Genomic DNA, 20,354 nt, shown 5'->3' on the forward strand with positions numbered 1-20,354 from the left:
TGCCCCTTGGGCTGGTGCTGGCTAAGGAGAGGGAGAGGTTTTTACGATGTGGGTGGTGAGATGCTGGAGCAGGTTTCCCAGAGAAGTTGTGGATGTCCCATCATTGTAAGTGTCCAAGGCCAATTTAAATGGGGCATAGAACAACCTGATCTAGTGGAAGATGTCCCTGGCAGGAAGTTTGGACTAGACAATCTTCAAAGGACCCTTCTGTGTTTCTATGACTCTGACTTCCAGGTGCTCTCTGTGAAGGGCTCAACCTCAATGGGTGATGCTGGGAGAGAGATCAGCTGCAAGGTGTCAGTGCTGACAGGTTACAGGGCTGAGGGGGTTTAAGTGCTGCTGCTGCAGGTGACTGCAGCCTTTGAAGGAGCTTTGTGGTGCCTGTGCTGGTGTAGTGGTACATGCGCGGATTCTTGCTGTGGCAGCACTAGGCCTTGACTTCATCTCCTATGTGGCTGAAATGGGGCACATAGGTGTTTAATGAAAGCGGTGACCAAAAGCCTCCCTGCTTTGGTGTAAGGTATGAGGTTCTGTGACAAGTGCTTTTCTAGGTGAATGTTGTTGGTACATATCCTGCCAAAAGCTTGCTGCTGGTGTGGGTGGAAGGACTCTAATAGCTGGTGCTGCAGGGTAAAGCCCCTTTGTGGGGGCTGAGCTCTTGCCACCCAAAAGAAAGCTGTGGGTAGTGACTGCTCTTGAAAATCACCCCCTGCTTGACACAGGCTGCTCCCCTGCCCTTCTCTGAAACTGAGTGCCTTAAAAGCTTAAGTTTAAAAGACACATTTTAAACGTCTTAATTCTGAGCTGCCTCACTCAGCTGTTGACTCCCAACCTGCTTTGCAAAGCTCAAGAGGTGCATTTTAATTACAATACTTTGGCTCATGTGGCTAGCAAAGTGCTGTTGGATGCCAGTGCCCCATGAGCTGGTTGTGTTTCTCCTGTACCTTGGTGTCACCAGAGCCTAGCACCCTGTGAGAGCCCTGGCACCTCTCTCGTGCCCAGCCTTTAGAAGCAAAACTAGGCTCCTGCAAGAAGAACCTGCCAAGGAACACAGGGTGATGGGCCTCTTCCAAATCAGGATGGTTTTGAAAGCCTTGCACAAATAGCAGAAGCTGAGATTGTTTGATGGGTTGCACGTGACGCTCGTTTCCTTGCCCAGCAATGCAGCCTGTGGTTCATCTGGCACAGTCAGGTTCTTAAGGCTTCAGCTCCAGCTGAATCTGCTGCCTGAGCTGTGCAAGACTGTGATTTTTTTTTCCCTTAACCTGACCCATTCTAATGGTGTTGCTTACAAAGGAGAGCTAAGGAATGTACAAATTCCTTGGCATCAACCTGTGTGATAGCTTTCAAAGGGGATAGTGGTGTGTGTGTGTGATGGAAAGCAGTTGACTTCTAGTCTTTGGTAAGTGCTAGGATAAAAAGGTAGGTTACTGGGTGCTGAATGCTGTTATTCGATCCCTAAAATGCACATTGGTAAGCCTTTCTAGGAGAGGATGATCTGCTCCTATGTTTCTAGCTCACTGGAGTCCTGCACTGCTCTGCCTGTTGCTCCTGCTCCCCACCACAAAACTCAGTGTAACAACTTGTGGAAGTGTTTTTCCATGGAGCATTAACAAGATCAGAGCTTTCATGTAAAGCATGGGTAGAGGCTAATATTTTGTTTTTGCAGAGGAAATGAGTGGCAGCTGCTTGGCTGGGCATTCAATGAGATTTTTTTATTTCCCCAAAAAATTAAGAGTAAGAATGGGCAGACTGTTTGGCCTTTCCTGACAATGAAACTTTGTCATAGCTATAATTATCTCCGTTATTTAAATACTTCTTCTATGAACATCTTTGAAGATTTCATAGCCCTTGGTTCACTTATTACTTTTCCATTTCATCTTCCTGTGCTACAATGATTCCCAGGGGCATGACTAATTTCACTTTTCCATTTAATTGAGAATTTGTTTCTGGCTTTGCCTCTGTGTGTTTAGCTGTAGCTTGGGCAGACTGGCTGATGCCTTGTACCTGCCCAAAATGCACCTGTCAGTCCTTTTATTTTCCTCTAGGAAAAGCTTCCTGGGGAGTTTAGAGAACATCTATGACCAACACTTTTCTTTCTTTCAGAAACCTTTTCATCATGGTGATGCAGTCTTGCAGGAATTTGTGTGGCTGCTGTTTTAACTTCAGCCTGTAGCTCGGGGCCAGCAGTGCTGGAGGGTTGCACACATCCATGCTAGATGAGGTGCAAGCTGCTGTGCTCTCTAGCAGCCCTGAGCTGGAGGTGCTGGGGGTGCAGGGCAGGGCTGGGTCTCCTTGGCTCCATGCCAGGTCGTCTGCAGACACTACAAACACAGCTCCCTTTGAGGGGCTATGGCTGAGTTGGCCCAAGGAACCTCCTGCTCTGAACAGTTCTTATTCTCAGAGGATGTTATCTGAACTTGCTTTGGTGCAAGAAAAGTTGGAGACATGGGATGGTCTCAGCCTTCTGAGACCTGTGGGGCTGAATAGGGGACCAGTACAATTACGTTAGCTTTCATGGTGGATTTCCCTTGTGTACTACGTGCCTCTTCTTAAGCGGTTCACCCCAAAAAAACCCAAGCTAGAAACTCATTTTATGTATCACTTGTTATTTTCATGCCAGTAAGAATTCCTCTGCAGAGCCTGTAGTAAAGCTTCCTTTGCTACTTCTCTGGCAGATGCAGAGAGTGTGGATTTTTTTCCCCCCAGCTTACTAAATAACTACCTGTTTGCTCCATAGCATGTCTGCACAGGTGAGGTCTGGATAGGAAAGGAGCTAGTGAAGCTTTTGGGCAGCACAGTGAGAAAAAGCCACGGATGAAGGGCACAGCTAAAGCTGGAAGCCCACCATCCTCTTGGGTTGAGATGTAACCTGAACCATGAGCAAGGAAATGGTGATCTTCAATACAATGAACTCTATCTTTGCCTGGAAGGTAGTTTATATACAGATGCACACACGCAAGCAGCAAAGTCTCTTTATGTATGTTCTTCCTAGATCATGTTAAATGTGCTAAATGCCTCTAGACATCCTACTTCCCTGACCCAGTAATTTCTTACCCTTGTCTTTGTGCTTGAGTGATTGTGCTTGAGTGATCATCACATCTCCAGAGGTTATGGCCACGCAGTCTCTGTCTTCGTAGTTTGTAACACAGACTAAATCATGCTGCAGATAGCAGATAATAATGCAGTGCTTTGTTCTGTCTCCACATGTATGCACAGTGCTGTTAACATTTACAGTTTGAATGGTGCTCTAAAATGAGATAGAGAACGGGTCATTGTGGCTTGAATCAAACAGGGGTTTGTGCTGCTGGGTAACTGAGCCTCTGTAATGTCCCCACTGAGGCATTACTCTTTAAAATAAGGTTTCTGTTTTGTAAGTTATATTATGTCCAGTTCCAGGGTAGGACAGTGTGACCACAGACACAAGCAAGATGATTCTAGAAGCTGCTCTTCCAAGGTACTTCAGTATAAGGATATGATGGTGCTTTTGATCGTCGGTCATCGATACTATCACCACCACCAAATTAAGAGAAGACAAGGAGACACTGAGTGTAGAAGCCTGGCTCCAAAGCCGTGAGGATCATCATCCTGGAAACAAAACTCAAAGCATAATATCAGGCTGGGAAGAGCTAAAGCTTTTGACAGCAGATTGGTTTTGGGGTCACAAATCTGAACAAGAGAAGAGAGGTTAGCGGTCAGGGTTGGTGTTGGAGCAGAGTGTAAACCTTAATGAAGTAGTAAAAATGCTGCTGCTGAAACTAGAAAAGGGGGAAGCAAAGAGCACTCTGGAGATTTGTGCCAAAACCCAACAGAACTGGGAAAAGTGCCACCCCCTGAAGCAAGCCTTATTCCCGGTGTGAAAGGACTGGCCCAGTTAGCAAAACTGACAGATCAGGTGAAGGGACAAGGATATATGTGGTTTCTCAAGGTCTTAGCTGAAGAATATTGAAAAGGTTGTTTTGGGTTTTTTAAAATTTTGCTTACCTTGATTCCTTGTTAAAAATAAACCTCCTAAACTGGCTAAAAGGATGAGCACCAGGAAACTCCAGCATGAGGAGCATTCCTGTGCTTTCTGCACTTCGGAGCTGGCTCTTGGTCTATCTGGTCTGACACCTACCAAGAAGGTGGAAGGGGCAGGGTGCATCCACTTCTGGAGACAGCTCCCCTCAGATGTGATGCCTGCAGGCTTTGTTACTGTCTTTCCTGCTGCCTTCTCTGTCCTTCCAGGTGCCTGAGGCACGTGACAGGCAAGCAGCTTGGTGCAAACTGTGCTGTAAGTCGCTGGCGTGTTCCAGGCAGGTATGAACGGGTGTGACTGCTGCAGAGTAAAAGCAAGAGGTGAAACCAATTAGCCTGAGATAGATGACAGGCTTGTAGCAGCTAAAGTTACAGTAATGTACTCGCTGCGGAGGAGAACAACTGATTGCCCAAGGCACAAACAGCGGATATAGGGACCTGGAAGACAAGAGATGTAGAGATTTGTTCCTGCAAGAGATCACAGGCTGACTAATAGTATTTCCCATTGGTATTTCCACTGAAAATGAAATCAGCTTCCAAAAATAATTACAAAACCTGTGGTGTCTGTGAAACCCAGGGAGACTTGGTAGCATGAGCAGCTAATGATGAGTATTGCAAAAAGTTTGTTGGAAGTTAAGAGATGGGAGCTAAAGAGATTTTGTAGATTGTGAGCAGGGACTCCAGTCCTGCTGTCCTGCTTGCTTTTTAGTTCAGGGAGATCTAACCCCATGCAGAGGCTCATTGCCGTCATTACTGTTCAGTGTAGAAACTGGTCTTCTGGGTTCCCTCCCACTCCCTGAAAACATGTCTGAAGGCCAGGAGAAAAGCCTGCAAGGAGAAAAGAAGTTAGCTGAAGAGGGGAAGAGAGGAAATGAGGAGGCAGACATTGATGTCTGATTTCTAGAAACATAACTCAGGCAGGAAAGGTACTGTTCTGCTGTTTGTATCTATAATAAAGTCATGTTAGCTATATGTAAAGCTCATAAATGCTCAGTGGAGGGAGCACTCTGTCATGTTGAAGATGTCTCTAAGGCCATTTGCTGCAGCCGCATGGAAAAGGTCTATCCGAATAGAACATATCCAGAGCATGTTTCCAGACTGACATGGCCACACTGGAGCAGAGGAAATTCGTGCCCTGGAGTTGTACTCCCAGCTAACAAAAGGTCTGTGCTCAAGGACCTGATCTCTCAGGATGCTGTCAGTACAATAGGTCAATATGTGCCCTTTGATTTACAACAGGGAATTCATGTAGATTCATTGCAATGGTCTAATGTATTATCTGGAACACTTTTTTTTTGGCTATACACAATGCTTCAGCTGTGTCTCGCTCAATAAAAAAAGAATCCTTAAGAACAAGAAAGATGTGTATGATATGTAGTCACATAATACATAGACCCTGAACACTGATGCTTGAGGGCAATTCCAGGAAACCTCTCATGTAGCTCAAGTCTCCTGACAGTCAGAATGCCCATGGTAGTCTCCTGGAGTTTAAATACATTAATGTGCACAAACTTCTGGTGTTCTGAGACCTGGTTAGTGGGTGGTTTTCCACCTTCCCTCCCACTGTATCACTGGTTCTTATTTCCATGAGCAGTGGGAATATTGCTGGGAATGGGGTTCAGCTGTCAGAGGGAAGCCTCCAGAAATCCCTGATGCCAGACGCTTGCAGGATACCTGGGTTTAACCCTCCCTGGCAGTCCCCACAGTCCCTGTGCGGGCGTCCCACACTCTGCACGTGCTACAGCACCGGCCTCCTGCAGGCGCCTGTCGCCACGAGGCTGAGGAGATGGGGCTGCGAGATGCCGTGAGCTGACATGGTGGCTCAGCGCTGCTGTGTGGGGACAGCACTGGTTGCCCACCTCCTACTCCTGCTGTCACTCTGGCTCCTACTTCACCTTGGCTGGTTTCACAGAGCTGGCAGAAATCTTTCCTGGGGAAGTGGCTCATTCCTGCCACGTTAGCAATGACTGCTGCACAGAGGTGCAGTAACCGCTACAGTCAGCACAAGGGTAGGGGCAAGAAAATGGAGGTGGGTAGATGTTGTGCTCTTTTATATCAGGGAGCTGATCCAGTGAAAAACTACCTCTAAAAAAATAATTGTAATTTTCAAGCAAACCTGCTTAATGCAGCTGAATATATGACTCACCCAGAGGTAACACTGGTGTAAGGCAGGGCTGGAAACAATGGATGGGGCTGATCTGAGCTGACACTATTGCAGCCTCCCTCTTCCTCCCACTTGGCTGTGGTTGGGTCAGCCCCCGCCCCTGCACCAGCACTGGTGGTTATTTGATCCCAGAGTGAGGTAAACTAGGTAGAAACTGCTCAGTTTTCCTTTTAATGCTAGATTAGTTTTCTGCTGATTTTGCTCCCTGAGCGAGTTAGTTGGGTTGGTGACTGAGCAAGGAAGAACGTGTTAATGTGTGGTCAAGGACAGGTTCAGGGGTGGGAGTGTGGGATTGCGGCCACCACAGTTTTCATCTGTTGGAAGTATGTGTGAGCATAGCCTCAGAGAGGCACAGAGGAGTGCAGGCTGGAGATGAGTAGGCCAAGCTCTGCACCCATGGGGATCGGTGGGCAGGTTTATGTCAGTTTAAATGCCAGAGGCACAGTGTCCCATTGACTTAGCTCACTTGGAGGTGAGATAACCAAGTTGCTTAAGAAAATAAATCAAAGCGAGCGGGAAAAAATGCTGGGATTGCAGAGGGATGCAAATTGTTATGTACAGGCAGGAGGATGAGGAGGTTTGGGGTTTTGTTTGTTTCATTATTTTCCCCTTTAGTTGTGTTCTCTTACAGTTTGGATGCATAGTCCTAGGAAAATTCGGCAGGAAGATGTCCACAGCTGTTCTTCCCCAGAGCCTGCTGCCTGCTCTGATCATACACTTAGAGCTCAAACACGATGAATGTATCCTGATGAACGCAATGTAAGCTGGAAAAATGGGAGATGGGTCCGTGATCTTGTACAGTAATCGCTGCCTGCCTGACACTTTGGTTCTAGCCCTGTGGTGTGTGTGGCATTTCATGTGACAGAGCTTTGTGATGCCTTGACTCTCCTCATCAGAAAATGACATTCTGAGCAGTATTACTTACTGTTGTTCTGAAGAAGTGCTAAAAACCCAGTTTCCAGTCCCAAAAATTCCAGTCCTCTAAGGCTGTCCCCTATACCTGTGTCTAGTTACAGGTTCTTCTGTATTAGCTGTAAGTGCTGGAACACTCTTTTAGTAGAAACAATGGTGATGTAGAAAGATAAAACCAAAATATGTGTTCCTGTGGCTTTGTAGGTTGTAGAATTAAAGAGCAAAATCCAAATAATAACACCTAGTGCTTTTATAGGACTGCACGCATATGGCATAAATGACAGCTAATTAAACTTTATATCCTGCCTACAAGATAAGCATGTAATTAGTATTAGATCCTTTTTTATAATTGGGAGACCTCATCCAAAAGAATGTGGCTTGCAAATCATATTTGAAGGCAGTGACTCAGCCTGAATTAGGCTGTGGTGTGTGTGAGGATTGAGAAAATCGTGCTTTAGACCTGCCAGCGAATAAAAAGCAGCAGAGACAAAAGCTTGAGCTGGTATCAGGTTGCTGCACCTGCACCCATCCGGAGTAAACCTAGGTGGATTAACTTGTTAATGTTGAGCTTGGGTTGGATCCTACTCTGTCAACCCTACATGAAGCCCAAGCTTTGTGCAAAACCATCCATCTTCCCCAGTTTGCAAAAGAAAAAAAGCATAAAGCTGGCACTGGCTCCGCATCGTGTTTCATGGCTGACTTGACAGGAATGCCGCCCCGTTGCCGCGCCTGATCTGGAGCGCGCTTGCTGCGCAGCACACGGGCTTGTGATTGCTGAGTAGTGGCTGCCCTGTGCCTTCCTCGCCAGCTGGAATGGCTGAGCTGGGGAGAAAGGGGGAATTCCAGGGATTATCCACAAATGTGTCTGTTTGTCACAGTCTGGGGTGAGAGGTCATTGCTGTCTCTTATGTGCCTGTGTGTCTGCCTGGGGCGAGGCGGTGGGGTGGCTTGCCTTGGGCTTGGTGCTGCCACTTATGGTGAGAACTGACTTTCTCAAATCTGTGGCACTGATGCTCTCTCCTGTTTCATTGCCAATTTTTTGCCATCCACCTTATGGCAGCCAGAGCCAGAACCATCACAAGAAGCAATCGTTTTGCAGGCTGCAGTTTTGCTCTTGCAGGTACCCAGTTGAGGGAAGGAGGCAACGAGGCAGCTGCCATGTTCAGACCATGTGCTCCTGAAGGCAATAGGCTGCAGGGAGAAGCGTTGGAGCATGGCTATGCAGTCCTGCTCCCTTGCTGGGCTAGAGGCGATGTGCTGCTGGAGACAGGCACCTGCAGTCTCCCTGTGGTGTGGGGCGCTGGCCCACACTGCTGCCCCTTGCTAACCAGCCCTTTGAAGAGATTAAGGGTTATTTTATCAACTCATGTTATTAAACCCGTGGGAACAATCTCTGACACAGATGAAAAAAGTGGAAAGCTGCAACCCAGAGAGGCCCAACCCACTGTGCACGGATCGGGCTGGGGATGCGGGTTTCCACGCAGCCCTCGCCGCTGGGAGGAGGCTGGCAGATGGAGCACGGCCGGGCGAGGCCCTCGAGTAAGCCCTCCGGTCTTCGCAGCACCGCTCGGGGGTGCGGCCTGCGCGGACAAGTAGGGCACGTGCCGGGGCCGCGACCGGGACCGTCCCGCGACCCCCGGCAGCCCGGCCCTTCGGGGAAAGGGGGTCGCGGGACCGATCCTCCCGCAGGCCGCGCCGCCGGGCCCGCCTCTCCCCCGGGGCGCCGCCGTTGATTGGCTTAGCGGGCGTGGCGGGCGTGGCGCCGCGCGCCGGCACCGCCCATTGGCCGGAGGCGCGCACGGGGGGCGTGGCGCGGCGGCGGCGGCGCGGGCGGGTGGGCAGCGCGCGGGCCCTGCCCGGGCGGCGGCCCCAGAGCGGCGGCAGCTCCGCCCCTGCGCGCCGCTCCTCGCCTCAGCGCTCCGCGCGCCCGGCATCGCTCCGCTGCTCTGCGCTCCGCTCGGCCCGCCCCGGCCCGGCACGGCGCGACACGGCACCGCCGGGCGCGCCACGGCTCGGCCCGGCACGGCACGGCCGCTCCCGGGGCGCGGCGGAGAGACGGGCACACGCTTCGGCTTACAAAAAACCCGCTTCATTTTTCATTTTAAACCCCGTTTTTTGAATTTGCTTTGGCGGCGCCCGGTGCGCGGCTGCGGGCAGCATGGGGCTGCCGGCGCTGGAGTTCAGCGAGTGCTGCCTGGACAGCCCCCAGTTCCGGGAGCGGCTCCGCTCCCACGAGGCCGAGCTGGAGAAGACCAACAAGTTCATCAAGGAGCTCATCAAGGACGGGAAGTCGCTCGTCGCCGCCCTCAAGAGTAAGTGAGGGGCCAGGAGCGGCCCTGCGGGACCGTACACCCTCCCGGCGCCCACCGGCTCCGGCCCCGCGCAGCCAGCACGGCCCTCCCGTGGTCCGCCGGTCCGCGATCCCGCCCGGCCCGCCGTTGACCATTCCGGGCCGTGGCCTCCTGGCTCTGGTCCCTCCTGTGTCCCTCCGGCCCTTGGTGGTCTAGGTGGTCCGTCGGGACGTGGCTGGACCTGGCACTGGTCCATCGGGATGTGTCTTGGCGTGGTCCACCGCGATGTGTATGTTCTTGGTCTACCACGTCCCAGGCCGTGGCCCTTGAGGGTTGTGTCTTCTGCGGTGGTTTGTTTGGGGTGCTGGGTAGGTGCCAAGCCCCGCTGGTTGTCATCTGCTTCTTTTCTGATCAGGGTGGGAGTGCTTCATGCCCCCATCCCAGGGCTCTGCCCGAGGGGACCCCACCGATACCAGCTGTCTTCAGTGCGGATGGGGAAGTGGAGACAGGGACTCTGTGTGAGAGCTGTGGGCTAAGGGGACAGAGCTGTGGTTGGAGCTGTGCAGGAGGGGGACTCAGGCTGCAAGTTCAGGGCCAGGGAAACCTTGACCTCCAGCCAGCAGCATCCTAGTCTCCTCTCAACCAGGGTGGGCTGGCTCCTGTCCCCACGGCCAGAGCTGGGGATTCCTCTGCATGGCCACCCACTGCCACAGTTGGGTGGGATGCGTCCTCAGGGTGCCATGGTGGCTGGACTGCTCCCCAGTCAGTGTCTCTGTTTCTGCTGTTCCCCCCACGGGGTCATTTGGGTTTTTTTCATTTTTGTAAGTTTCTTTGGCCCAAATCACGGACCATTTCCCTAGCTGGTAGATTTCCTGTACTAAGCAGGATGGCAGCAGCAGCACGACTCTTTACCTCACTGAGCTTGCCCTGCCGTGCTCCTTTTCAGTGCTGTAGGGCAGCAGGATGGGAGAGAGACGCGTCCATACACCTGTGCTGTGGAGCCCTCCGTGACATTGCGTGTGCTGTGCCAGTTTGGCCTTGGGGATGCAGTGGGGTTATTTTGGAAGCTGAAGTGTTACCCTCAGAGCACAGAGGCAGGTGATGCTCTGGCCAAGTTCACTGCCCAGTCCCATCCCTGGAGGGCTGAGTTGCAGCCATAGCAGAGTCCTGCTCTTTCCCCTTCAGATCTCACAATGAACCCCTATGGTGCAGTTTCCGTGCACTGGAGCAGCAGCTGGTAACGTTTGGATTACAAGGACCCCCATTGTACCAGTTCTTGGCATTTTTCATTAGAAAGCAACCCAAACCCGATAGCTGTCAGTGCATTTATGGTTCTGCAGGTCTGAGGAGTCTTCTGCTGCGGTCTGTTTGCCTGTCGAGCTGAAGGCTGCCTGAGCCTGGTCCCGCCTGGAGCATTCATTTTCTTGCAGAACAAATCCTGCAGCACCGTTCTTCACTGAAAATAAATTTTAGGAGTTAACTGGTGGGTCCAAAGGGAATTTGTCTCTGGGCCTAGTCAGTGAGCAATTCTAACGGGTGGCTGGGCAGGTGCTGGCCGAAGGAGCTGGCTGTACCCTCGCCCCGGCTGCGCTTCATGGCAGATATTTTTGGGTGTGCTGAAGCTCTGTGTGCCTGTGGCTGCAGGGGGGTGACTCTCCCACAGGCTGTGGCTGTGTCACACAGCCTCTGAACCCTGGGCTGCCTGCCCCGGGCCAGGAAGAATGCTCGCCAGCCTTCAGAGATAAGGATGTTTTTATGGATGAATTGTTTTGTAGGCTCTATTGAATGCATTCCTGGAATAGACCTTAATTCCTGTACAGGGCTGGGGATGTGTTCCTCTGATGCCTTGCAGGCAGGTAGGGGCACGAATAATGACAATTTTACTAATTGCACATACAATTAATTGCATAGTCCCCGCATAGGTGGTCTGCAGGGCACTTTGAGGGAAGGTTTGGGGATGTGTGGGGCAGGGCTTAGGGATGAGTGCCCCCTCCCTGGCTGTGAAACAGCACTCTTCTGGGCATCCTTCTTCTTTGTGCAGCTCCTTCTCTGGTGAGAGAACAACTTCACTGCCTCTGTGGATGCCTCTGACTTCCCCAGCAGAGAGACCTGATGCAGAACAGGATGTGGCCCAGCTCGTTCCACGTGTGTTACGCTTGGTGTGCAGGGAGGCTGAGCCCTGGCTGTGTTGTGTGGGCCATTACAGACCCTCTGAGAGTCTAAGCGGAGTGCTTCAGGGGCAGAGAACTGCACCACTGCCTCTTTCTGGGTGTTGCTCCCATTTCACTACCGGAGGTATCTGGGACAGCACCACCATAAGCAGGACAGGGCAGAGCAGGACATTGCCACTAGGTACCACCCTCCAGGGCAGGTGGTACCTAGTGGCAATGACTCACTTCTCTTTCCCAGAATTTATCTTTCTCTAGTGTGTCCAAGCAGTTCATCTCCCTGTGGCTGGGCCGGGCAGCTTCATCTCTATGCCAGCGTTGCCTCCACACCTGCTCTTTGGCCATTGTGAGGGATGGGGGGCTGGGCAGGTCCAGGGAGCAGCAGACCCCCAGCTCAGGACGTGCTGCCTCTGAAGCAAGGGCCTCAGAGGATGTCTTGGCTCCTGGCACAATGAGGCAACCTGCAACCAAAGTTACTTGAAGTCTTGGCAACATCCTCTCTCATTTTCCTTCCTCTTGTATTTTCTGCTGAATGTTTCACATCCTCTTTAAGACAGACATGAAGGGAACGTAACTCTTTGTTTATCAGTGAGGAGTGAGGTGGAGGGGCAGCTTGGATGAGACTGTGGTGCGGTTATGTGGCTGGGAGGAAGATGCAGGAGGGAGGAGGACCCTCCGCAGCTCTGGGTAGAAGTGCTGTCCTGTTCCCACCACCCTGCTTGACCCCTTGCAGCCCCTGCACTGCCAGCACCAGTGTGGCAGGAATGGCGTGTGGGAATGGTGGGGCTGTTGTAAAGGCACATGGGAAAGTCTGTTTCTGTATTTAGTGGAGCACCTTTTCTGCAGATACTTTGCTTTTGCCCTCTTTGAAGGTACGGAGAGAAATGGAACAGATTCACAGTGCTTTCTCCTTCATTTAAAACAGGAATAAATTTAGAAGGTTGAGAATAATCCCCGTTTGCCGAATGAAGGGCTGCCTTGCTAAATATCCTCTGATCCCAAGGGCATCTCTGGAGTGTGTGTATATATATGGATACATAAGAATACTGTTTTCTTTTTCCCCTCAGTGAGTATCTGTGCCTATTTCTATTGTCTGTCTTTGCTGCATGGCTGGTATTAGGAGTGACCTGGTTTTCAGCAAAACGTGTCCCTCTTCCTCCCTTACACACCATACATAAATTATTCAGAAAGTTTTGCAAATGCAAAGACCTCAAGTGAGACATAAATAATGAACTTGAAGCTTGGATGCTGTGGAACTTGTTCTCCAGCAAAGGAGCTGTGGTGGCCATTGGTACCAGGGATAAGGAAGCGTTTTGCTCCTTGCATGTCCCCTGTGCCAGTGAAGGGGATGGGCAGGGAGCTGCATCTCGGTTGGTGGCCGGTCCTTGTGCGGTGGCTGCCTGTGGTGCCGACATCACCTCCAGCCCCTCCGCTTTGGTGGAGGGGTATGTCAAGCTCAGTCACCCAGATGGTGATGCAGAGATGCTTTGCAGCTTGCTTTGGAAAACAAGCAGTGCACATAATGATGGAGGGTGTGGGGGTGCAGCTGGCTGGCAGCCGTCGCCTCGCCCATGCTGCTGGGCGTGGGGGCTAAGCGACAGCACCCTCCTCCTCCTCTTCCTCCTCCCAGTGACCCCTGGGGCTCTCTGTGCTGATAGGTGCTGTGTCCCTGTGGAGATGAGGCTCTGGAGGGCTGTGGGCTGTCGTCTCCTTTGGGTGCTGGATTTTGCAGTCTGGTGCCTTGCCACGTTTCTCCTCTTGTTTTGGTTTGCTTCTTCCTCGAGCTCCCAAGCACTAATTTGAAGCCACTGAACTCGTCCACGCCCCGACTGCTGCTGCGTTTGCATGCTGCAGGCTGCAATTTGGGCGGCACGGCTGGACTGAGACTGGTGAGGGTTCTGCAAACCCCTTCAATGTGAGGAGTGTGAGGGCTAGACCCCAGATGGGCTATGCTCTGCCCTGACTGGGCTGTGCCATGCCCAGGGCTGCCATACAGCTTAAAAAGTAAAGCAAGGTGGTTGTGAGATTCCTGGTGGTGCCATTGGCCTGCTGGGCCCTGGGATGCGCTTGTGGATTCTGTTCCACCCTCAGCAGTCTCTTGCTGAAATCGAGCCTCTATAAAATGTCTGTGCCCATGGCTGTGGTGTGGCAGTGCCATAGCTGGGGCTGGTGCCAACTCTCCAGCTACCCTGGAAGCGAAAGTGAAACTTTTGTCCGATGTTAGTAACCTGAGCAGTTAATTCCCTTTTGATACAAACAAGACCTAGGCTGGCAATAAGGAAGTGTTTCAGACTGTGGCCATACCTTCAGGTGCCTTCTGCCCCAGCTGACTTTGCTCCCGTTGCTGCCCTGGTGAAAGCCCTTGGGTGTGTTGGAGGAATAACTGTGTCTTGAACTGCTTAGTAACCTGGTGCTGTCTAGGGTAGTGAGTCCTTAAACCCCAGTGCTGCAGGCCCAGCACTGGGGAGGAAAAACCCAAAGCCCTTCTTGGATTACTTTCAGCCTTTTTCTTTTCCTGTGCTTGAAGAAAGCAGTAACAGCCCAAACCTTTCTATAGCCCATGCACAGCGGAGAGGAGGAATTGAGAGATACAGAGGTTTACGTCTGGCTTTTCCAGGAACGTCCGTTATTTTTGCAGGTGTAAACATTAATGGTTGGAAACACGCTCCTGGCTGGGAGACAACTGTACTTCTACAGACCTGGTTTGGAGGAAAAGGAGTGCTATGCTTTCTGAGGATGCAAAAAGAAGAGTAAACCCCATGTTGAGTTGTTGCTGCTTGCATTTGGTTCTGCTCTGGTTCTGCCATGAGAAATCATGTCTGGTTGCTGCCATGGAGCGCTGAGCACTGACCGCCTACGAGCAGTGATGGGGTGCGAGGGCTGCCGAGGTGAGTCACGCCGCACTCACCGTGCAGCCCATTTTGCATCTTCCAAGTGCTGAGGAAATTGCTGCCTCGCGGCAGGGAAGATTTCCTGGAGCTTGTTGGCAGCACTGTGCCTGTGCAGACAGAAACCTTGGTACCTTCCTGGGAGGCAGGAGCTGGCTTTGCCCAAGGAGCTCACCCCATGCTCAGAGGGGTTGGGGGGTGGTCTCTGCCAGTGCGAAGCCTAGCAGTGGTGGGGCACGCCAGGCCCCCACATAGCCACCATGGAGTCCGTGGGCTGGACGTGCAAACCACAGGGCCAGTCTTGGGGGAAAGCATGTGGTTTGGGGTTTGGCTATTGAGATGAGTTGTTTCTGATTTTTCCTGATTTGTTACACTAGCGAAGGTGTAGTGTGGCTCCCCCATGTCAGGGTTTATTTTGCCCTTCTCTTCCTTTCAAAGGCCCATGGGAAATGTTTGGTGTGAGGAATGCTTTGTGGAATGGGAGCGGTCAGATAGTCCTGTGCCAGCAGGACCAAAGGCAATGAGGACTTCTTTTTCCTTTGCATGACCTGTGTGGCTTGTGCAATCACACATTTAGTAGTTTCTCTGGTATTTCATTCAAGCAAGTAGTACAAATGATAATACTCTGCTGTATTTTCAGCAGAAGTTGAAGACTTCTCCTTTTTCTCTCTGATGGAAATTAGCAATGGGAATGTATTATTGCTCAGGAGATGTTCTTTTTTCCTGATGGTGGGTCTCCACTATGAGTCCTGGAGGGATCATTCTGCAGCAAGTGTTGATTCTGGAGCCACTTGCATGCTTATCCCTGTGGATCAACTTGATTGTGAGAGGGATTGGGATGTGACATCTCTTTGCCTTGCTGGGGTGCTGCGGCAGGAGCATCATGACAACATCCCCAGTCATTGTTCACCCATCTCTCCAGTGGTCTCCTGGAGCTGTCTGTAGGTCCCTCCATACACAACCATGACCCCTCAGTGCAGGGATGTTTGGGGGCTGATGCTGACAGCCAGACACCTCAGTGGGGTGGATTCCTCAAGTCCTGAGCTAGCCATTGAGCTGATGCTGTGAGCAGGCTGTAACCTCACAGCTGCCATCTCTGTTGTGCCACTGGGCAGCAGCCAGATCCAGCCTCTCAGCAGCGCTGGAGAGGGAATCTGGTGAGCAGAAGTGCATGAGAATGTGTTCATGATTACATCTTTTAAGTTATGCTGTCAGAAGACTCATTAGCAGGGCTTGGAGATTTCTTTATTTGGGACCATGCCACAGAGCACTTCTGAGCACATGTCCCAATACATCAGTGTGGTGATGTTAGAAGCTGCTGGCCCTGTACATGCCACTGCCTGGCCATGACACCAGCATTGACCAGCTGTCTAATGTTGGGTTAAACTCAACTGATTAGGGTTGGTGGGGATGGACGAGCAGATTTTAGACACAGGGGCTAAGACTGACTGTGCTGCTGAAGTGAAGGTAGCCTGAAAGTCTGCACTTGTGTCCAGGGAGAAAAATCTGAGCAGGAGGTGGACAGACCTGGAGAGTGGGGTGTCAAGGGGCAGGGTTGGATGTCATCATGTTCCTTCAGCCCCAGGAACCAGGTACCTGCTGGGTCCTACTCATGCTTCCAGCATGGAGCAGATTTGCCTGGTTTGGGTCAAGAGACTGTACCTCATGTCTCTGTTCCTGCAACGCCACTGTGCTGAGCGGTGCATGAGGGATGTGTGTGTGTGGTGTTACCTGTGTGCCCTGGGATGTGGACTGGGGCCAGTGGACTGGTTTGTTATTTTTATTTTCTTATTTTTTCCTTTGAGACTGTCAACTCAGGATGACGTTGAACATGCGTGCGAGGAAATTCTGTTCCCATGGTTGCTGCAGAGAGGGTGGGAGGCAGCGGCACCAGGGCTCTGCCACCTGTCCCTGCATTCTGCAGGTTGGCACATGCGGTGCTTCCTTGGCTGATGGAGCCAGGATGCGATGGGGTGAGTGGGGTCAGTCTTCATGGTGCTGCCAGCCCCTTCCCTGGCTGACAGAGGGAAATCACTGGCTCTTCTGCTCCCACCTATCCCCGCAGGCATCCTGAAATTATTGTGTGCTGCTCCCTGAAATCCAGAGAGCAAAGCTACAGCCAGAGCAGCAGCTGCAGCCATGCACAGAATGGAGTAGGGGTACTCTGGGGGTTTCCATCCCTTCACTTAAGCGAAGGGGTATTCTAGCCCCATGAGGGGTAGTGGTGGCAAAGCATACCTTGCAGTGGTTCTGGCTTGGGGTGTTTTGGGCAGCCCTTGTGCTCCATCCATCAGCAGGGCAGCAGCAGGATGGGCTTTGCCAAGTATCTGTCACTGTACCTGCTTTGTTTTTTTTTTTTTTCTCTGTTGGCAGTCTCAAAAGGGCCAGGTTTAACTGCAGCGTGATGAGTAGCTGTAGTGTGACCATGGTGGGTAGGGAGGGGAGGCAAAGCGAGGGGGAGCTTGTACTGAAACCTGCACAGCTTGTTCGTTTCTCGACTGCCTGGTGTGAATCATTCCTCTCTCCTCCCCCGGGCACGAGAGCGGCTGTCACCATAGCCAGCAGAGACAAGGCTGTTTTCCCTGTTTTCCTGGCGTGCTCCCCCTGCACCAAAATTGCTTCGACCTGCTCCTTGTCATCACTCCATGCAGGCATCTGGTGCCCTGGGCCTGGGGGATACACAGTGCTGATGAGGTGCTCTTGGTAGGGCATCACCCTCGTTCTTGATAGCAAGGATGGACTCAAGTGTGGCTTGAAGGAACCAGGAACTCTGATTCTCTGCTCCTGCCTGCTGATGGGAGGCTGGGAGTCACAGCATGGCTAGGATGCTGGGTGCATGCTGGTGAGGGCCAGTGGCTGGGGGATGCTCAGCGGAGCAGGGATCGTGGTTTGGAGGGGGAAGTGGATATCTCTGTGGTGATACCAGGCCAGTTTCTAGCTGGAGTTTGTGGGAAGTACACCAGCCTCCGGACCATCTGGCTTCAGCACGTGGAGTGTCGGGCACAGACGTGCTGCGTGAGGACTGGGGCTGCCTGTGCCAGTAGGGGGGTGAGGGACCAGCAAAAGGCCCGGGTGCTGCCTCCTCGCCCTTGCCTGCAGTCGATACCCGTGGCCAGGGTGTGATGCTCCTTGCATAACCCCATCACCGTGGGCTGCCAGTGGTCACCGCAGCAGGCAGGGGCATTGCTGTGTGCAGTGCCCACCAACATGCATGCCTTCTGCCCCACACCACCCTAGCTTGGTGATTATTTTTATTCCCAAAAGACAAAAATGCTCCCATTGTTCTGGACTGCAGCATAGAAGAATCTTTTTAAAAAAAGATACGGACCGTTTGTCTACAGCCAGGCCATAAATAGCTGATAAAATAAGAAAATAAGAACTTTCCTTGTCCTCAGGGTTTGCCCAGCTCTGCGACAGGCAGCTGTGTTGTGATGCCTGTCCTGCAGCGGGGTTGGAGGAGCTTCCTCATCAGACAGCACTGCCTTTGCGAGGTTCATGTCATGCACAGTGACGTGCACAAGGATGTCACTGCAGCCCACGTGGAGTGGCTGCTGCCCTGGTGTACTCTGCATGCTGCACGGGGTGTGTGTTCATCTGCGTCTGTGCACACCCACCTGCTTGTTTCTTTCTAGTGGCTTTTAATCCTGCATCAGTATCTTGATAAGGAAGGTGTAAAAGGTTCTCTGCATGTAAAATAAGATGGCTTGTGCTTTTTTAATAATAATACTGCCTGATAAAGCATCCCTTTGCTATTTTTCTTTTCTATTTCTAGCTGAAACAGCGTCTGTCCAGAACCATGCCCTCAATGAGTGCCGGTTGCTTAGCAATGTTTTAGAAAAAACATTGCAGAGCAGAGCAGTTGGGTGTCTCTCCCCTGCTTTCCCCCTTGCTCTTGCAGGGTTTGGAGGAAACAGCCAACCCTCACTCTGTTCCTGGATGTGGGATGCCCTGGGTGCTTGAGGTGACACTTCTTCCATCTGGGCAGGCAGGTGCTGCCACAGGGAGTTGGGGCTTTGGGCTGGGTTATGAGCCTTCCAGGAGCATTTGAGTGAGGGTCTGCAGGGAGCCAAGAAGCATTTCTGAGTATTGCATTACCAGCCCTTTCAGTGTTGGTAGCCATGAAGGTGGGGAGAGAGAGCCCAAGTTTCACTGCCATTAACCTGGGCTGTGCGTTCCGTTTTTCACCCTGTGTGCTTCCCTGGACTCTGCTGGACATTTTAATTTGGTTTTTGTTTTGTTTTGTTTTTTTCCTGCCACAGTAGGAAAAATCGACTCACTTGCTAGTGATGTTCCCATGAGCATGGTGGGATTTTTCCTGTTCTTGCAACTGAGGTGGAGGAGCACTGTAGACAAAAGGATTTCCGCAGCCTCCTTGGGAGGAGAAGGAAGCAGGCTGCTGCAGAACTGCTTTTCAAGGGTCTGGGAGCTGACCCTGCTTTCCTGCCCTGACTATGGGCATACCGGCTGCTGCCGAGAGCTGCTGCTGGGATGTTGTCCCTTGGAAAGTGTCCCGCCACACAGTGGTGACTGCCAAGCTGAGGAGGGGACAGATTGCCCTGTGCCATGTGCAACATGTCCCACGAGTTGGCCAGGATGTGCTGGAGAAGACTCCTGTCCTGTCTGCAGGGTTGAGATACAGCTTCTCCCCTATGTGGGGGCCATAGACTCCTCATCCCCTGCTGGACCCTGATGCTTCAGTGCCTATACTTTGAGAAATCAAGCTGGCTCCCTGATGGACTGGCTATTAACTAATTAGTTAATCCAAATATGTGGCTATGGCCTGCTCCTGCCTGGCATGTGGTGTCTGGCTGGGGGCTCTGCTAATGTGTGACAACTCCCCCACCAAACTGGCACCCCCTGCTTGGTGAGATCCCCCACCTGGCATTCTGCTCCTCTAACGGTCATTGCCTCAGTCAGGAGCAAATTTCTTGTGGATTAGCATCCTCTAAATCGATTAGCTGTCTAGGGCAGGGCATTTTATTGTAATGAAATGTGATTCCAAGCTCCAGTCAATGAATTATTGTGGCAACGAGGGTAATCTACTGCCTTTCTGTGGGTTGCTCCAGGGTTTGGGGAGGAGGGAAATGTAAAAGGCTCAGAGGAGAAATTATAATTTGCAGGGGAGCACATTACATGACCAGAGACTTGTCTGCCCTTCCTCAGCAAGGAAGCTGGGTGGAAAATGGGACGCTGTGTGTAAAATGGCATTTCTGTTGTGCCGTCAGGAGCAGTTTACTCATAGGTGTAAAGTTTAGTGTGTTTGCCTGACCTGCCAGATGCCAGCAGGAGAGGAGAGCAGCAGCAGCGGGGCAGCTTGCAGGTTGGAGGGTAAATGCAATATTAAAAAATCCTTGTTGACCAGAAGAAATTGGAAAAGTCTTTCATAGTTTCAGGCTTACAGCTAAGCACACATAGAGCAGCGGGACAGACACTATCCCCAGGTGTGCCGTCGCTCTCCTTGTGGTTGTTTCCAAATGCCTCGCCCTGGCACTGCCTCTGGATGCAATATGGGGATTTTCACTACTGCTTCCTCACAACAGTTTTTGCTGTGCAGTTGGCTGCCTTGGGAAATGACATCCGAGGCAGTAGTTTTCCATTTCATTATCGCATTCCTGAAGTTTTCCAGGCACTTAAGCCATCACCTGCATTTTCTGTTTCAATGCATCCTTCCTCTGTGTTTGTGTGTTGAATATTTGCATTTCATTTAATTCAGAGACCTTGTCTGCTCCCACCTGAGCTGCCTCCCCTTGCCCTGATGCCTGGCTGCCTGCCCAGCCTGTGTGCCAGCAAACTTTCCACCGGCTCAGCCGTTGCTCACTGCCGCGGCTGTGGATTGGGACAGGCTGGGGTGTTCAGCCATAAAACAACACCAGGATGTGAACAAAAATAAACACAGGGAAAAGTGCCAGACCTG

At 51.6% G+C, this 20,354-nt stretch overlaps 1 protein-coding gene across 7 annotated transcripts in view; it reads left to right on the forward strand.

Annotated features, from left to right (window-relative positions):
- Positions 1 to 9,060: 9,060 nt before the first annotated feature.
- ARHGAP26 (Rho GTPase activating protein 26) overlaps positions 9,061 to 20,354 on the forward strand; it is a 154,682-nt gene continuing 143,388 nt past the window's right edge. For all 7 annotated transcript variants that reach the window (XR_009819239.1, XR_009819240.1, XM_062002119.1 and 4 more), the window contains exon 1: positions 9,061 to 9,405. Coding sequence is in view for 5 of the 7 variants with exons in the window: in XM_062002119.1 (XP_061858103.1) it covers positions 9,252 to 9,405 (154 nt within the window). In the remaining 2 variants the exon portion in view is untranslated. The remainder of the gene's footprint in view (positions 9,406 to 20,354) is intronic.

This window comes from Colius striatus, chromosome 9, assembly GCF_028858725.1.
Source record: "Colius striatus isolate bColStr4 chromosome 9, bColStr4.1.hap1, whole genome shotgun sequence".
NCBI lineage: Eukaryota > Metazoa > Chordata > Aves > Coliiformes > Coliidae > Colius > Colius striatus.